Genomic DNA, 17,639 nt, shown 5'->3' on the forward strand with positions numbered 1-17,639 from the left:
AGAGGTGCAAGTGTGACAAGGAGTGGAAAGAAGTATCCTGTCCTACCAGAGCTACATATGTGATTCTCAAGTAAAAACAGAACAAAACTTCATTTACGTTATCACACAATAGGCACCACATTATTCAAATTAATTTGATACAATTTTAGAAATCTTTCTACAGTCATGTGTGTACTGATGATCTTCCATGCCAGCAAGTCTTCCTTGTTGTGTGAGAGGGTGGATGGGACTGGTGAAAGAATGTTGGACTTAACTTTAGGTTTCTGCTTTTGTTTTTGCTTCATCCATCCATCCATCCACCCATCCATCCATCCATCCATCCATCCATCCATCCATCCTTCCATCCATCCATCCATCCATCCATCCATCCATCCATCCATCCATCCATTTTTTTATACCGCCTGTCCCCACGGGGGTTGCGGCCGTGCTGGAGCTTATCCCATCGATCATCGGGATTTGGGCTGGGGACACTCTGAACCGGTTGCATTTGCTTCATACTCTTTCAAAATCTCAAAATGGTCTAACATAAAAGAGTGGATACTTTCCAACTGTTTCTCCGTCTCATTCAAAGCCACACCCTGCTTATCGCCTAACTTTCCACCGATCATCTCATAGAGGCTGAGTATGGACATTTTTATCTGTGCCAGCAGGTTCAGTTTCTTGGATGCAGTTTCCTCAATGCGTTTCCACTCTTTGAACCAAAATTCCACCTTGATTTTGGATTCGAACAATTCTGGCATTAGCTGGGTAAGCTCCATATCCAGCTCCTGTCTTTCCATCTCGTACTGTTTTTGCAAAGCAATTTGTGTTTTCCTCTGCTGGTTAGTCTGCTCATAAGCTTCACCTTCTCTCTGAGACAGCTGGTCTTCAATACTGTAAAGACTCTCAATGTGATCTGTTAAAGCATCCTCATCTTCAAATGATGTCATGCTGACCAGTTTTTCCATGAACTGTTGATATATCGTATGTTGTTGCATCACACTCAGGCGCTCCTGTTTGAATTCCCTCAGCTCCATACATTCTGTCATCAGGGTCTGAATCTGAGCCTCCTTTTGAAACGCTACTTCTGCCTCATTATCCGCTTTGGCTGAGGCTTCATCGACAATTTCATCCGCAAGAAACGGCTCCCTGCTTAAAAACTCCTCTTCAACTTCACTTATTTCGTGGAGTAACTCGTATTCACGCTCTTTCAAACTTGCCCACTTCTGTTGGAGTTGCTCCGACTGTGCCTCAAGATCTTTCTCTTCTCGCCGTATCAATATTTCAACGTAAATATCATTCCATTTAGTCCAGTCTTTATTCTTTTGCGTTGCTCGAACTTGTTGACTCCTTCCTTGAGAGGACTTTGCTTTCACCTTTGGGCTCTTTTTGGACATTACACCTAATTAAATGGAACATTGAGTATTTTACAATATATAGATATATGGGTATATTATTTTGTGTACACAGTAGCAATATAATATATCATTTTACTTTATAATATGATGTACAGTGAATCAGAGATATGAAACACATGTCATCCCTTTTTTCTACGCTGATGTTTTGGAGTGTACACTCCTTTAAATATTTATACACACTTTGTTACACCATAATGATGACTCAGAGTTGTGACATCATAGTAGTTTGTTGGCATGAGCGTCATCACAGGCATTTATGGGGTTTATGACCTAAGTAAACAAGACACTGAAGCATTAAAAAAATATTGCCAGCTGCCAGTAAAAAAAATGAAATAACAATTTTATTATTATTATTTTGTGCCCACACTTTACCCTGTTTTGCGACAACAGTAAATATCATTCAGCAATGAAGAAACTTCAAAATGTTTAATATTAATGGACTGATTCATCATGGAGGAAAAGAGGCAGAGAATGTTTTGTGAATACATTGAGTAAATAAATGTACTAATAACAAGAGAAATATTCACTTCTGCAAGAAGTTCTCCCCCACTGTGAAAGCTGAGTTTATAGAACTTAAAAGTCCATTCATCCATCCGATTTTTATACTGATAATTCTGTTTGGAATGGTGCCTAATTTGGAGCTTATTCCCGAAGAATTTGGGCAAAGGCAGACACCATGCTCAATTGCTCCACAGGGCCCATAGTGTCTTTCAGTGGAATTTCACCGTCTCTACTTGCACAAAAGTCAAGTGAGTGAAATGCTCCCCCATTAGTCTGGTTGCAGAATGTAATCTCATAACTTGGTTTGCTTCGCTCTCATCTTCGCCTTGTCTGTAATAAAAGTCTCTCCTCCTTCTTTCTCTCTATTCTCTTCATCTTGTAATCCCATTTTGGAATTTGAAGCTGATTATAGTCGTTGTTCCGTCTGAGCTTTTCTGGTTTAAAAGTAGGATCTGGGGCCTTGCAGAGCCTCACCTTTGGTATCACAATGCCCGGTCGCACGCTGCTCCTCCTTAGTAAATGAAGTGGTAGTAGACTCGCCCGCCTTATGGCCCCTTTGGATACAGCAGCCATGTCATCGAGCAGTTGAGGCTGGAGGCTGGCTCGCCGATCCCTCGCTTTGGGGATGAGGAGCACCCGTGAGTTCTGGAAAAATCTCTTGTAATTGTTCAACCTGTCCGGGCCAAGGCTCTTTAGCTCGGCCACCCTTTGCCTCCTGAGAATTTCCTGCACTGCGTAGCGCCGTTTTCCAACGCACGGCGGGCTTCCTGGACACACTGTCCGGCAGGATATAGCAATTAATGGACTCCTGAGACCAGTAGTGATCTGGACCATGTGCTCTAGAACACCGTCATCCACAGGGTTCACCTTATTGTTAAGGTAAAATCTGTAAGGGCAGCAGGACAGAAGGTCAAGAGAACGTTTCCAGCAGGACTTTGGCTCTTCTGCCTTGGCAACCAGATCCTGAGGAAGACAAATAGTACCATCAAAAAGCTCTTGTTTGTTTTTGTCTTATAAGGAGATTAAAGAAATGTAGGTCATGCTAACATGACTTGGTTTTGTTGGATGAGAAGCTGCCGCCAATTCAACAAATGACCATTTTCACTTGACAGCCTAATTATTTGAAACTCCATTATGTTATAATTTGGGACATTGTGTTTTCAATTTTTTCTTTTTATATTTAAGAATAACGTAATTATTTTTGTACAAAAACAATCAAATTATAGCTACTGTGACAACGGTTGATGAAATTGCATCGACAACCTAGGAAAATCAATCAGCACAAAAATCTAGAACCCAGTATAAAGCCTCCATTGGCTAACCTTTCACTATATCAGCTGTTAAATCACAGGTGTCAAACTCAAGGCCCGGGGGCCAAATACGGCCCACCACATCATTTTATGTGGCCCGCGAAGACAAATTGTGCATCAAATTCGTGTGATTCAATTGCAAATTGTCTTCACTTTTAAAAATATCTTTTTTTTTTAATATTTGACCAGTTTTTACTAGTCTGATTTGAAAACGAGTTATTTGTCAGTTTGTTTTGTAGCTTATACTGTATATAATATGAGGTGCTCATACATTTATTTGGGTTGACAGCCCTCCGAAAGAAGCTGACTACAATGCGGCCCGTGAAAAAAAGGAGTTTGACAGCCCTGTCTTAAATAATGCTGTTCAGCAAAATAATTACCCCTCCCAGGCTTTTCATGGTTAATTTATAGAATTGTGAAGCTTGTCTTGACTGTCAGCTTTGTAAGCAAAATGTTTCCATGTATGAAAAGTGCTCCACATTAATTTTAAATATCATATATACTGCATTTGGCGATATAACATGAAAAATAATACTCACCTCCAGCAAGGGCCACTCCAGGCTGAAGGAGTCACAGAACTGCTCAGCACAGGGCTTCATCATGACCAGATACATCAGGTAAGCCGTCTCATAGCGACCAGTGAAGAGAGCCCACTCCCGTGATGTCATTTTCCGCCCATTGTCTCTGGCTTGCATGTCACCTCCTGGAAATGTTATCATCCATTTGTATGCTACTTTCCTTAATTCTGCATGCATCTTAAAAAGAGGCATGTTTTTTTACATTGTAGAAGTACTTGGAGTTTACCAGCCAGCATGAGCGCTCTACAAGTGTCGGCCCGACCCTGCATCGCAGCCTTCATTAAAGCTGTGAAACCGTGACAGTTCCTCCTCTCAAGGTCCAGCCCGGGGAAGTAATTCAGCAAGTAATGAGAGATGACCACGTGACCTGTACCCATCAGATAAGTAGCATTTGGTTGATGCCTTACTTGTGACAATGTCAGAGATTCTGTTTCGTATTACGGTACCGTACTGCTGCTTTAACCTCGCCAGCAGGGAAAATCAAGGTTTAGTTCTAAACCTGTGTAGACACCTTTCAGCATCAGTGATGAGTTTTAAAGAAAGTTTTTGTTTTGTCATGAATAGGGATCAATAATGGTTTTAATGAAGCAGAAAATGAATAAGTCCCACATCCCAGTGAGTCATTCATCATTGTTAGCAGATGAGAGACCAGGGCCGAACGTCTGTTACGCAGACTGCATCTTTATGGAATCTTTTGCTTTAGTAAATGTGATAATTGAAAATGCAAGTACCATACAGCAGATCATGTCTTATTTTTCAAGGCGGGCACGTTTGAAAAGCCTCAGACTCAATTCCCTGCAGTAAAGTGTTCCTCTTTAAATAATGCATGAGTTAAGGAAGGAAAAAAGTCATCTCAGAGATGAATGCACTTCCTGGATTGAGAAATGCTGAACGCATGCATCCCTGAAGTCATTTTTCAATTCTGTGAATACTTGTTAAATTAGTATGAGTAACTGATATTAACTCATTCAATCGAAATCATTGATAATCTTTACATAAGACAAATCGTTGCTAGTGCCTTGAGAATGACTTTTTTTTTTAAAGTATGGAAATACTGAAACCTAATTAATTTCCACCTTCTAGTCCAGGTAAAAAATACACATGAAGGTACATGTGTAAATGTTTTAAAACACTGGCTCGTTTGCACCTATTATTGGGGGAGCTGATTGCTCGTATGAATTGCAACAAGGTAATAAATGTTTTTTTTTTTTTTTCAAATGTACTTGAGGGGGGCATTTCTGATTACAAAGTGTCCTGTTTACCTGCTTGTGCTGCTGTAATAAGGGCAGTGTTACCCTCATTATCCTGCCAGTTGACATCAATGTAAGGACACTGGGCTAGGGCGATGACCACGTCCACATAACCATAGTAACACGCTATAATCAGTGCAGACTGAAACACAAAAATGAGTTAGGTTTTCACAATTTGTACAAACGTAGCAGACGTTGAATCTGTAATAGAGAGGTGATTCATTTCAAGACAAATTGTGGAAGTCTTTGAATGGTCACTTGCTTTTCTGGGCACAGAACATTTGAATGTTCCTGGTCCATTTGCTCTCAAATAAATGTTGAAAATAATAAAACATTGTTAATATAGAATCTGGTCTTTGAGGTGTCAATTAGTAATTAACACACTACATTTTTTTTTTTTTTTAATACACCGTATTTTCCGGACTATAAGGCGCACCTAAAAACCTCAAATTTTCTCAAAAGCCGACAGTGCGCCTTATATATGGACCAAATGGAGAATGATGGATGGATGGATGGAACTTTAACTTTTAAAGTTTACTGATCTATCTGACTAAGCTTTACATGTTTATTTTGTGTATTGTGTGATATTAACATTATTGATATATTGTTATTGTTTTCACTATTTCAAGTTATAATATTGTGATTGCATTAATGATGCGCCTTATAGTCCGGTGCGCCTTATATATGGACAAAGTTTTAAAATGGGCCATTCATTGAAGGTGCGCCTTATAGTCCGGTGAGCCTTATAGTCCGTAAAATACAGTAATATTGTGCATAGCCCAGCCGTTGTTTTCTTATTAGTCCCTAAAGTCTCTGACCAATATCAGTATGTTATCCTTTACCTAGTATGTCAGGATTTAGCAAGCCTGTTAAAAGCTGAGGCCAATGCCAAGCTGCTTCTCAATGTGTCACTTCACACTGGAACTTCCCATCTGTTACTCGGGGGATTAACCTAATATTCTGAATCCCGTGTCAATTGGAAGCCATCGTATTTCCATTTTGCAATGTTATAGTACACAAACACAACATTGTCAATAATGTTTTGTTCAGGCCGTTCTTACTCTTCTGTTCCGGTCTGTCTCGTGTACTTCCTCCTCAGTCAGTCCTTGTCTGATCATGATTTTGACGATGATGGTGTTGTTATTGCAGCAAGCCTTAAAGAAGGATATCGGCTCTGGGCTCCCGCGACACGATGCGCGTTGACCGTCAGATCCCACTGAAGTGTCAAGCGGGTAGAAAGAATCGTCAGACGCAATGCTCCTTGTGTCAAAGTTATCTGAGAGAGCCTCAAAATCCAGTTCCTCAAACTCCTGGTAGATATCATCCTCATCCTCCCAGTAATTTCGAGTGTAATCATCTTCAGATTCTTCATGTTGTTCCGATTCCTCAATATCTTCGCTGTCCTTGTCGACCTCATTGAAGGACATGACAGGTGTGTCCATAGCAATTTTGCCCAGTCTGGCAACTCCATTCTCCTGAAGTTTTCCAGCTTCACCTTCTTTCTCTGTTATTAAAACCATTTAATCCCTCCCTCCCCCCACTCACTTGTTAGGATTACAGCAGGATACCAGGACATTTCTACGATGACCTACAGTTTAGGTTCTTTGGTACTCACACAGTCGGGTCCAAAATATTCTCTGAAGTACATTTCAGTGCCTAGATGTCATGATGTGAGGACACTACACTTGCACTATCCTTTGAATCAATGCTTGCAAAAAGTGGTTGCAGAGTTAAAAATTCCCCATCTCCCATTAATTCCTAAAGACTGCTGTCCATTGTTCTGTCACAGCATCAGCTAGCACCCACGTACATTCCCAGTCTTGTCGAGAAGAAAACATGATGCTGTCTGTTTGTACAGAGAAACACTTGCGGTGAAACACCGGATTTATTTTGAGAACAGTCAAGCAGTGGCTTTCCTCTCTAACTGACGCACAATAATCCCTTTAGTTGCTCTCTCACCCCCTTAACCCTTCACCGATTCAGTCGGTCGGGGCACTAGATGAAATGTCACATTCTGCCATCTAAGATGAGTGACGCTGTATTTGACAATAATTATTTCAACACTTCAATTTAAAGTAACAGTATACAAGTACTGCCTCTTCCCTGAAATTCTGCTGCCCTTGGATTTGTCACCCACGTGATTTAATTTGAATGTTGGGAACAGTCGCTGGAAGGTGAACGCTCTTCTTCATGGGCGTTAACTTCTCCTGGTATAATATTTTTTTTCCTATTTGCTGTATCATTGTTTCTTGGTTCCATTTCATCATGGTCACAAAAACGTATGGTATCCCAAAATGTATTTAAGACATAAATTTTATCATAAGAAATCGCAAGCAATATTCTCCGCAGAGATTCGGGTGCAAAGTTGGGGGAAATTATGGTTTATAAATATCTTGTTTAAAGGTTAATATTCTCATTATCTGTTAATGGCTTTGCGTACTGAAAGGGCCAAATGTAATTGGATTTGGCATAAATAGCACAGCCTGTTTTCTGGAATAGGCTTTGGCGCAGACAAGACACCAGTCATTTTAAGTAATTGTCTTTATTTTTATTGACAGTGTTGGTTTAGTCTTTTCAAACTGTTGCTGATGATGAAATGAATATTCATCTTTTTTTCTAGACTTGCTTTTCTCATGAGGGTTGTATTTTATCCAGTGGAAGGAGCATACGATGATTTTTAGCAAGAGGCAGTGTACGCGCTTGATTAGTTGACAGCCAATTGTGGGGCAGACATTTTTCCATATCGACGTCTTAGTCTTGTTCTGAAAAAACAGGCTAGTATTGTTTTACTGCCTTTTTTTTCTTACACGAATCTATTTGTTCAGGCCACTGAAAAACTGAAAAGAAACTGTAATCAACACAATACTGTTTATTTTGTATCCACTTAGAATTTTCCTTCCGTTGCCATGACACTGCGTTATTTTTTTATTTTATTTTTTTTATACCAAAATAAAAAATTAAGACCTAGATCAAGGCCATACTAAAAGGGCACTTATTAACATCGGCAGTACAGTTATATATTTCAGAAAAAGGAAAGCTACACATAAAAAAGAAATGCCACAAGCATGACAAAACGTAATGTTAACAAGACACGACCATCGTAAAATCCTGACTTAAAAACACACACGCAAACACACAATAGCAGCTGATAACCAAAACATTCAAATTGAAGTTGGGACTGACAATATTAAATTAATGTTAAGCTCATCTAACATTGCAATACTACATTCATGTTTAATAAAATACAACTGTGCGGCTCAGCTTGACAAGAATATATGCGAGTCAGCACTTTTTTTTTTTTCCTTTCCAGTGTAAATGGTACACGAGAGTGGAGTCATTCTTGCCATTGTAAGAACACCCTGAAGCTGGTTTACATGCATGTGCAAAGACTGCATATAAAATACTAAAAATTACAAATATTGAAAATTTGTGAACATTAAACAGAATGATTAGATAAACACAAAAAAGTTATTGAGTTAAGGGGTTAAATGAGCACTTCCCCAGAGAATGGGTCAATGGAAAGTGATAATATTTTTGGGACAAATATTCAGCCAGAACACACGTCATAGCAGCACATTTTCTAAAGAAAGTAATTAATAAAAAATAACCAGAAGAATAAAAAAATAACCAGTGTCAAGATAAAATGAATTAAAACATCCCTCATTTAAAAATGTTTCCTGTCTGTGGGCCGTCTTTTAAACTATGACCTTTTTTCTGCTAATGTTTCTGTTATTGAAATTATGTCTGTCTCTCCTTCCCTCCCCCACATAGTTGAAATGTCAAACAGTCTGACCAGTTTCAGAAAAAAAGGAAGCACAACTTGAGCATTAAAAAAAACATACAAAGCACAACTGTCTAATAGCTAAAGGGAGTTGGGATTTGTCTCTTAAAAGATTGACAACTCCTTGCATGTAAACAAAGCAAAACGAAAAAACAAACTAGACAATGGGCAGTCGACAACTTTGGCACTCTTCTATGGTTATGAGTTTTTGTAGCCAAGCAACAATTTAGACCTAAATCTCGCCTTACTTTGGCAGAAGGATTTTTGAAAGCTGCACCAAGCAGAGAGTTTTACCACAGTTACTAATGTTAGTGGCAGCAGTGAGGTACTGATCCAACACAAGTGTCAGGTCTATGAAGAGTTGCTGTAAGAGGCAGATGAATTTGTTGTTCCAGATTTGCCTTCATAGTTCACAAGTCGCTGTCCGACCAGGTACCTGAAAAAGGGGGCGGAACCATCAATCTTAACTCATTGACTGTTTGTTGTACCATTTGTTTGGATTGATTGGTTTACTAACTTGTCGTTCTTGATGTGCTCGTACAGATGTTTGAACTGCTCTATTTGGAAGGACAGAATCACCAACAATGACACCACCATGAGTAGAAATGGATAAATCCTCCTCTCTGCAAGTATCAGCATCTCTGGCTGCACAACTGTTTGTGGTAGAGGACAAAACGAGAAAAAGGCGAGAGGAGATCATGAGGAAAGGTGAGTATACCACAACTCAATTACCAGAATGTATATTTTCTATCTTTGAGCCAAAAGCCACAAACCTGGAGCATTACTCACCCAGCAGAGGTGTTATGCCTTTCGAGATTATGTAGGGGACACATAGAGCCAGCAGCAGAATGCAGACAACCGGGACAGCTAGTCTCCTCACAATGAAGTGAAGGTCAATGTTTCTGATACCGTTAGCATACACCTGCAACACAGTATGTGCATTTGGGTTTGGTTTAGATTTAAAGAAAGCTGGATGATGTTTGGAATCAATCGTCCATGCACATTTAGTGATATTTGAAAGGTTGACATTTGAAAGAGATGTTATCATTTGCTTTTTAGACTGAGTTATCTGTGGCTGACCTGCTCAATCACAGTCTTGAGCCACCACTGAGGGCCCATCAGTGTGACAGCAGCAATGATTTTAGAATGGAGGACACCCAGGGCCCAATCCTGCAAAATAAAAACACAACAGCAATTCAACAGGGAGGGATGTGTGCTGGTTAGCCAGCATTGTAAAGAACTGTTTTAAGTAGTATACCCAATACAGCTAAGCCTTGATTTTACGTGCTTTGATTCTCTACGAATTTCTGTCTAATGCGGCTTGGTTGATGGACCCCAATTTTTTTGTCGTAAATACATTTTACTGCTAACCTTAAAACATTTGCTCTTGTGCACACAACTCTATGGACCTTACAGTACCTGCCAAGGGTAGAAGAGAGGTGTCTGGTCTAGTGGGACTCTAATTGGAGCCACAATGACCTGCTCAAACAGGAGACCCAAAAGCAGAGGAATCACTCCGGCTAAGAGCGCTGCGACAACCAACGTCTTCACAATCTGTTATCATGAACACAATGACCCATAGATATTAAAATATATCCAACAATTACATAGAAAAATCCGCAAGAGTTTTATATTAGCCAGAGCTTACCATGAGGGTCCACTCACGGGCTTTAAGCATGATGGCAGTCCATCCCTGCGGGATCCAGGATAGCAACAAGGTGGCACCTCGGATGGACAACCAGCAGACATAGAGGCCACCGGCTGCCGTGTACAGCTCGTGAACCATGGCACTCCCCATCCAAAACGACATTAGCCAGCGACCCACCAACACTTGAAATGGAAGCAGATAAGAAATTCATCAACTAATATCTCCTCCAAAAAAATATATATTTTGTAAATCAAGCCTTAAACTTACCAGGTAGCGTGAGGCAGAAGAGACTAGCCAGCAGTAGTGTGACACACATGAAAACAACCAGCAGAATTATCTGACAAGCAGAAACTTCAGAGGTTAATACTGGAGACCCACTTCAACAGAATCATTTGAGATCACGAACTCCCTTATGGTGTGTCACCTTAATGAGGAAGTTGTGTGGCTGGTGGTACGGCTGGAAGCCGATTGGGCCGTCCAGCTGCAAGAAGGCCTGATGGGCAGCATGAAGCCCCTCACCGAGGTCGGGGATTTGGTCGTTGTTATCGCGGCCAGGAGGGATGTCGGGTTGATTGTCACCGTCTTCCTGATCCCCCAGCAAATAGGAGTGGAGGTCCCTGGAAAATGTGCATAATCAGGTATCAGCAAATCACAGCACTTCATTTGTGACCGAGCCATTATTGCCTAATTGCATAATTGTAATTATGACTTTTGACAATATTAGCATTTGTCAGTGGTACATTCTGCTGTTGATTAAGATTGCTGATGAGAATGTATGTGCCTGCAACCTACAGTACGTAGCCAACAGTGAATGTCCAGGCATGGACAAGTCCTTTGAGCCACTGGCGAGTGTGACCCTGCTCCAACAATGCGGGAAGGACAACTTGGAGCAACAGCAGCTCTAATGAGAGCTCACTCACAGGAGCATCACTGCAAAAGCAACAGTCAATTCACAGGTAAAAAATACTATTTTTAAAACAATGTATGTCAAGATACGTCTTATTTCTTAATGAATGCACAAAACCTAAATTAATTATGTTAGTTCTGTGTACCTGTAAAGCATAACATTGTAGGGCAGGATGGTGGGGAAGAAGAACTGAATCATCTTAATAGGAAGCCAAAGCATCAGAAGAACTATGGAACCAAACACCACCTATAAATCACACAGTACAAAAATGACTTGACACTTATTAGATTTCAAGAAATCATTGATTTGAAAGAGAGAGTTGACAAACCACAGAGAGTAAGAATCTTCTAAGGTGTCTGTAAATGGGAAGGTGGATCATTTCTTGAACTGGGTTGAAGTCTGGATCATTCAGGTTCCTCAAGAACCAAAGCACACCAGGTCGTAGAACCTCCAAACAGGAACGGGATACGAATGTTGATAACTCTTAAAGAACATCAGCGTGAGTAGTACAAATTGTCCACGTACTTCCCTGAGCAGCAAGATGAAAGAAGCGAAGTAAAAAACATAGACCATGCCGACTAGCCAGTGGAGAAACATGGTTGTGCCGGGCGCTGAGTCGAAACTCTGCTCCCTGTCTTTGAAGGTTGCATCAAACATCTCCTGCAATGAGCAAAGATAATAAAAAAAAAAAAAAGAGAAAATCATTGCTGGTGGATGCTGTATGTTAAGTCGTAACACTGAGCCTCCACTTGTCTAACTACTAGATTCTGCTTTAGGAGCAAGATAAAAAAAGTGGCATTAAATATGGGAACATCTCCGACTGACAGCAAATAAATCTGCAGATGCGGTACGAATTAATGAGCTGAGTGAGTAAACATTTAAATGCAGCAGCTCTCAAGTGGAAATAATCTCAAATGAAAATAATGAAGGACTTGTGCATGCCTCACTGTATCGTCGGTATACTGTAAGTCTTACCAGCGAACAAAGGTCTAGCCACCAGCCACAAATGAGTGGGAACAAGCCTATTTCCATGACAACCAGCAAAGATACCTAGAAAATGGAGCTGAGCTGGGTAACAAAGTCAAGTAATATCATCAAAGTACTGTAGATTAGTCTGCATATTAAAGCTTCTCCAGTTTACCTTGACAACAACGTAGCAGAGTCCCAGAAGACGCTTGGAGCGTTGAAGTTTCACTAATGAAGTCAGCGCCTGAAAGGGCCGAGTTAAGGACGGATAAAAAAAAAAAATGACACAAACAGTCTAAACTAAACTCCAGTATGCAAAATGTTCACTGATAAAATATGATGGTAGATAACTGTAGTAAAGGATACATGGAAGATGACAAGCGCTCCAGCCAGGAGGATATAACCCACTACGGTGGTGAGGAGACCTTCAAAGTGTGAAGCTAGAATCTGCCACCAGAAAATTCATATAAATAAATCCATACAAAATACAATTAGTGGATGCCATTACTAACAAACAGATGGTGGTTGTGCACTTGCCTGTTTCTCGAAGCCAAGTCCTACCACTGAGAAACGGCCAATGTGATAAGGGAAAAATGCTACGAATATAGAAATCTTATGTTAGGACTAATTGTACACAATTGTCCATACATACATTTGTAATAGGAAATTGTAATAGGAAGCAAAAAAAAAGCCTTTAATGTTACTGTGATTCATAGCATTGTCCCAAAAGCTGAGCTGACAGCATTACAAGCCAGTAAAGTTTTATACAAGTATCCTCAACTGAACCATAACACTTACCGTATTTAATTTCCCTCATAGTAATAAAAAATAGCTATTTCCCTATTTACAGTATCTCGACAAGGAGGAAAAAAAGAGGGGTCATTAGGGGACATCTAAAGCTGTACTAGTCATGGCCAGCCTGCCAATATTTGAACATGATGACATCACTGAACAACAAAAACAATAAACTTGAGGCAACGTTGCAGGTCACTTACCAAAGAGCAGTATGAAGAGAGCGTTGAGCGATACAACCCAGAAGACATGTTCCTTGAATAGACATCCAACAAAGGTCACTTCAAATATTTCTTGCTAAAGATATGATTATAATAGAGATTATTAAGCCCTATTGCGACAAATTCTGTTGCAGCGATGTTGTAAACTCTGGTGTAAAAGTATTGAGTGACGCTTAATGGTAATGTCTTTATCAGCCTAAAACGATTGTGTAGGCGTTGGCACCCACAATATGCCTTCAATACAATGCGACAAGTCTCTTCCTATTTTTTAGCGTCATGTAATCAATAACTATATAAGTGCTTTGTATCATATTTCCAAACTCTACACAAGCACATATTATAAACATGTTCGCTTATCTGTCAACGTGACCCAAAGTGTGCAATCTTACCAAGAATACAAGGGAGCCATCCAGGCCAAGCATCTGAAGAGTAGCAAAAAAAAAAAGATTACTACTTCATAGCTTCTGAAATTTGTTAAAAATGGTCACTTAATTTCTTTGGTGCCACATGCCAAAAACACCACAGGACTTAGTAGAAAAAATATGAAAAAGATTCACACCCTTTCCCATGTCAGCTCCTCTGCTGCGCGGTCCCACACCAGTGGATTCCAGTTTAAGTCTTCTGCGGGAGGGAACAATAACATCTCAAACAGTGGAAAGAAAACACTCACACGTTAACAGCCAAATAAATAAAAGCTTGACATACTATGTCTGAATAAAATTAAATGCAGGCGATAAATAAAAGGTGAAGGTCTGTTCTGAAGTTTACAGTGATAGGATGTTACTGGCTTCTTCTTCAATCATATACTGCAGAGGTTTTCTGGCCAAGATCAATTTGTTGTAACTTAAAAATCTATAGAGACTTTTCGAGACATTTGAGGTACGTGCAACGTTCCCTCTAATTTTCCATGCATTTGAGAATTCACACAAATTCCTTGCGCATTCCTTAGACCATGGTGAACAATATCAGATATGCACAAACCAGTACCACACCTGTCCAAACTTTTTGTAACAGGTATGTTACAAAAAAAATCAAAGCGCCTTTATAATCAAAATAGAACATAGCATTGAATAGACGACTACATTCCGCCCGAGTGCGTTACTTTTATTATAAGCATAGTAATTAATCAAGTCCCAATACACTGCTTAAATATGATCCCTAATTGTCCCCTCATAAAGAATAATAAACAGGTAATTTAGTGAAACATAGAGTTTTAGTTATTTGACCTCGAGAGAAAAAGCCTCGTAAAGGGCTTGTGAACAATGCCCATGTTTGGACTTGTGAAACAGAGCAAACGCTTGTCGCCCGCTGCTCGTCACTGGCTTAAAAAAAAAAAAATTGACTACTACGTTTGGACCCTCGGACGCAATGCTGTAACTGTAATTGAACTGGGAATGGTTTAGTATCCTGTATGTGTGTCATCTACAAAATTACCTAAAATGCCTCCACGCAGATTTAAGCGGCCCGCTGCGCCGGTCGCAAAAATAGAGCCCTTTAAGTCATAACCTGTTTCTTTTTAATTAATCTTGACCTCCATTATTGGCATTGGCAGCATCCTCTTCTCTGTCTTCCTCATCTTCCTCATCATCGTCATCTTCATCGTCGTCATCATCATCGTCGTCATCATCATCGTCCATATGATTAAGTGCAGCCAGATCATCGTGCAGGTTAGGACGATGTGGACCGTCAGGGTTCCTGGCTCCCTCGATGTTGACAGCAGCAGCTATATCATCAGGATGCTGCAAATGAATTAGATTAGAATTAAATGAATTAGGATGAGCATTAACATACTACACAGCCTACACAATTCTATATCGCAGTTATTTTGGAATGTCCCTCAAGATAAATTAATTATGGGTGCCATGTTTAATTTAAAAGTTGATCATAGTCTGAGTTAAATTTACCTCATTAGCTGGTACTGGGCCATTTGGGTGGTTAGGAACCAAAGGTGGTGGATTCTGGTCCAACCACTGAGGGGCACCACCATGGACAATTTGTTCTCGGAGCCACACCAGGCTGATAAAGGCGCACAGAGTGCAAGTGACCACAAAACAACCCTGTAGGCAATCTGCAAGCAGGTTTTGCCTGTGAAAAGAAGGAACCTGCGTTACAGAAATTTAAAGTAAAGCTTGCTATTGATAGAAGAATGAAAATTACATGCAGTTGAGCATGCCATGTTCAAATCCAATTGCTGATGAAGGAATCTGAACTTACGTTGAGAGCATATCTAGTGGCAGGGTAAGAAGAGAGCTCACGGAGCCAGCAAACAAACACTTGTAAATACGACCTGTTGCAAAACAAAAAATTTCAAGAACCCCAAATATGAAGCATTTTTAGTGTTTATTTTTAAACTAAAACTGTTTCCTGCAATGACTTACATGCTGTGAGAGGGACAACGCCAAGCCAGGCGAATGCCACAAGTGTGTAGTGAAACCAGTATCTGATGGCGGTTCCAATGCTGGTGATCAATCCCGCAAATATGTCTTCGACAGGCAGGTGAGAAGGCATGTCTGGAGAGTAGACTGAAAAAAACAGGAAAAGTTTGAAAAAGGAAGAAGGTAGACCATCTGAACATGATCTTATTACGTATAAGTTACTAGTGCATACAGTTATATTATTAAATGAGTGAAATTACTTTATATTACTTACTTGGAGTAAATGCAAACCTATGTTTGCATAATTCACAGTATTCCTTCCTGCTGTGTTTCAGCCACTGCAGCAAGCTAGAAGAAAGCCACAAATATTAAATATATTGTAACCCGCCCCATTGATTGTGCATCGATATAAACCAGTTTTACTCTATCATTGTAAAGAAAATAAAAAAAAAGATTTATAAATAAACAATAACATTTCACATTACTTTGTGATATGATGCTTTACACCAGGACTGCACAATTACATCCTTTTTATCAGTAACACTGCATTCGAACACACTGTAAATCTCCCAGAACTTCATTAATATGACTCTGGACTCATGAACCTTTCTTCAACCTCACACTTAAAGTTTTATGAGATAGAAAACACTTGAGGCATACCATTCCTGATGGATAAACTTGATGCTGCCAGTGCAGACACAGGGATGATAGAGTGGTTTGTCATGAGTTCCCTCTGACCGACATACTCGACATATATCTGCTTTTTACAACACACACATGACAAAAACACTGCATTCATTCAGTATGCATTTGACAGAAGAGCTGTTGATAGTGGACCAGAGCATTTTACTACGTGACATATACACACAGGGTGACTAATAAATGCAATTTAAACCAACGGGAACATTAAAAAGATTTGCATAGCGTGATGGGATTTAAGATAAAGGTTATGTGCAAAACGCACTTACTGCTTACTGACAAAATATTCAGAGGATGTTTTTTCACTTTTAACAGTAATAACAATGTATCAACTTTGTAGTTTCACTGAAAATGCTTGTCAACATCCCAGTAACAGTTATTTAAGCAATGTTTTGTCGTCTTAAGTGACTATAACTCCAAATAATCATAAATATAAAATAAATATCGGGGCATGTAATGCAGCCTAAGCAATATCTCATGTTACCTTTTTTTTATGGTCGTAACGTTATATGAAGAAGGCATTGTCTTAAATAATCAATGTACATAGAAAGCTAGCGCTGTGTTTTAATGTCATGTTGCTGTCATTGTTTTGTTTGTTACATATAGCAGATCCTGCAGAGTTGACTCGATATTCTAATTTAACTAGCGGGCAACCAGCAGTCGGGGCAAGCTAATGCTATTTAGCTGGCTAACGCTAACTGGTAATATTTACTTTTTGGGGGAGAAAAGAAAGTTGGGGGCGGGAGGTTGAATCAGCTAGTGACATTGTGTTAGTATTAACTTAAGGGGTCATCAGAATATCAACAATGATATTGGTTTGCAGTTATTTAACTTATCACAGCGCTTGGGGTTTTTTTTTTTTTTTTTTACAGCTACCTTCCTCGGCGGTGTCCATCTTGACCACTTGTTCCACAGCTTCAGTCTGTCTCTCAGCGACTTACTATTTAACGGCTATCATTTGACACTAGTTGGTGCGCATTTTGTCTCGGGGTGACGCAAGCTTTAGATCTGACATCAGACAGCATTTTTACTTCATCAACCAGTGGCGAGGATGCACTTCATGCAACTTGACTATGCCGCTTTGTAGACACTAGATGGCACAAAAGTGCTGTTTGCCAAGCGATAGTCAGCTTCAAGTCCTCAAGAATAAGACGAATTAAGAAATACCAACGAGCCTTCCTTTGATTTATAAACTCTTTGTCTTCTCGAATAGG

The 17,639-nt window shown here is 39.8% G+C and overlaps 2 protein-coding genes across 5 annotated transcripts; both read right to left on the reverse strand.

Moving 5' to 3' along the window:
* Positions 1-1,764: 1,764 nt before the first annotated feature.
* ankrd33bb (ankyrin repeat domain 33Bb) lies at positions 1,765-6,556 on the reverse strand. The gene is made up of 5 exons (XM_061295942.1): positions 6,098-6,556; positions 5,049-5,178; positions 4,013-4,153; positions 3,748-3,911; positions 1,765-2,861 (listed from the first exon to the last, which is right to left on the reverse strand). The coding sequence occupies exons 1-5, from the start codon at positions 6,554-6,556 to the stop codon at positions 2,214-2,216; spliced, it is 1,542 nt and encodes a 513-aa protein (XP_061151926.1). The 3' UTR covers positions 1,765-2,213.
* Positions 6,557-7,885: 1,329 nt separating this feature from the next.
* LOC133165591 (E3 ubiquitin-protein ligase MARCHF6-like) lies at positions 7,886-17,523 on the reverse strand. 4 transcript variants are annotated; one of them, XM_061295380.1, is made up of 26 exons: positions 17,302-17,523; positions 16,387-16,486; positions 16,001-16,074; positions 15,730-15,873; positions 15,566-15,638; positions 15,256-15,436; positions 14,883-15,090; positions 13,911-13,969; positions 13,741-13,773; positions 13,334-13,385; positions 12,876-12,934; positions 12,705-12,785; positions 12,514-12,582; positions 12,348-12,422; positions 11,898-12,032; positions 11,701-11,820; positions 11,518-11,618; positions 11,258-11,395; positions 10,890-11,082; positions 10,733-10,802; positions 10,466-10,647; positions 10,237-10,371; positions 9,898-9,987; positions 9,607-9,739; positions 9,335-9,470; positions 7,886-9,253 (listed from the first exon to the last, which is right to left on the reverse strand). In XM_061295380.1, the coding sequence occupies exons 1-26, from the start codon at positions 17,318-17,320 to the stop codon at positions 9,169-9,171; spliced, it is 2,745 nt and encodes a 914-aa protein (XP_061151364.1). In that variant the 5' UTR covers positions 17,321-17,523; the 3' UTR covers positions 7,886-9,168. The 4 variants fall into 4 exon arrangements, with proteins under 4 accessions (XP_061151364.1, XP_061151362.1, XP_061151363.1 ...); XM_061295378.1 differs by having other exon boundaries at positions 13,911-13,972; XM_061295379.1 differs by having other exon boundaries at positions 13,911-13,972; positions 16,387-16,483; positions 17,302-17,522.
* Positions 17,524-17,639: the final 116 nt, after the last annotated feature.

The sequence above is a fragment of the Syngnathus typhle genome, linkage group LG13 (genome assembly GCF_033458585.1).
Source record: "Syngnathus typhle isolate RoL2023-S1 ecotype Sweden linkage group LG13, RoL_Styp_1.0, whole genome shotgun sequence".
In the NCBI taxonomy this organism is placed as follows: domain Eukaryota; kingdom Metazoa; phylum Chordata; class Actinopteri; order Syngnathiformes; family Syngnathidae; genus Syngnathus; species Syngnathus typhle.

Bases quoted from the DNA above. Each gene is read 5' to 3' on its own strand.
- LOC133165591 (XM_061295378.1), bottom strand. The intron at 16,075-16,386 runs GTATGCCTCAAG...GCTTTCTTCTAG, and splicing joins AAGTTTATCCATCAGGAATG to CTTGCTGCAGTGGCTGAAAC. The intron at 9,254-9,334 runs GTTAGTAAACCA...CCCCTTTTTCAG, and splicing joins GAGCACATCAAGAACGACAA to GTACCTGGTCGGACAGCGAC.
- ankrd33bb (XM_061295942.1), bottom strand. From the start codon at position 6,556: ATGGTTTTAATAACAGAGAAAGAAGGTGAAGCTGGAAAACTTCAGGAG. The intron at 5,179-6,097 runs GTAAGAACGGCC...TTTGTGTTTCAG, and splicing joins AGACAGACCGGAACAGAAGA to TCTGCACTGATTATAGCGTG. The intron at 3,912-4,012 runs GTAAACTCCAAG...TAACATTTCCAG, and splicing joins TAGAGCGCTCATGCTGGCTG to GAGGTGACATGCAAGCCAGA.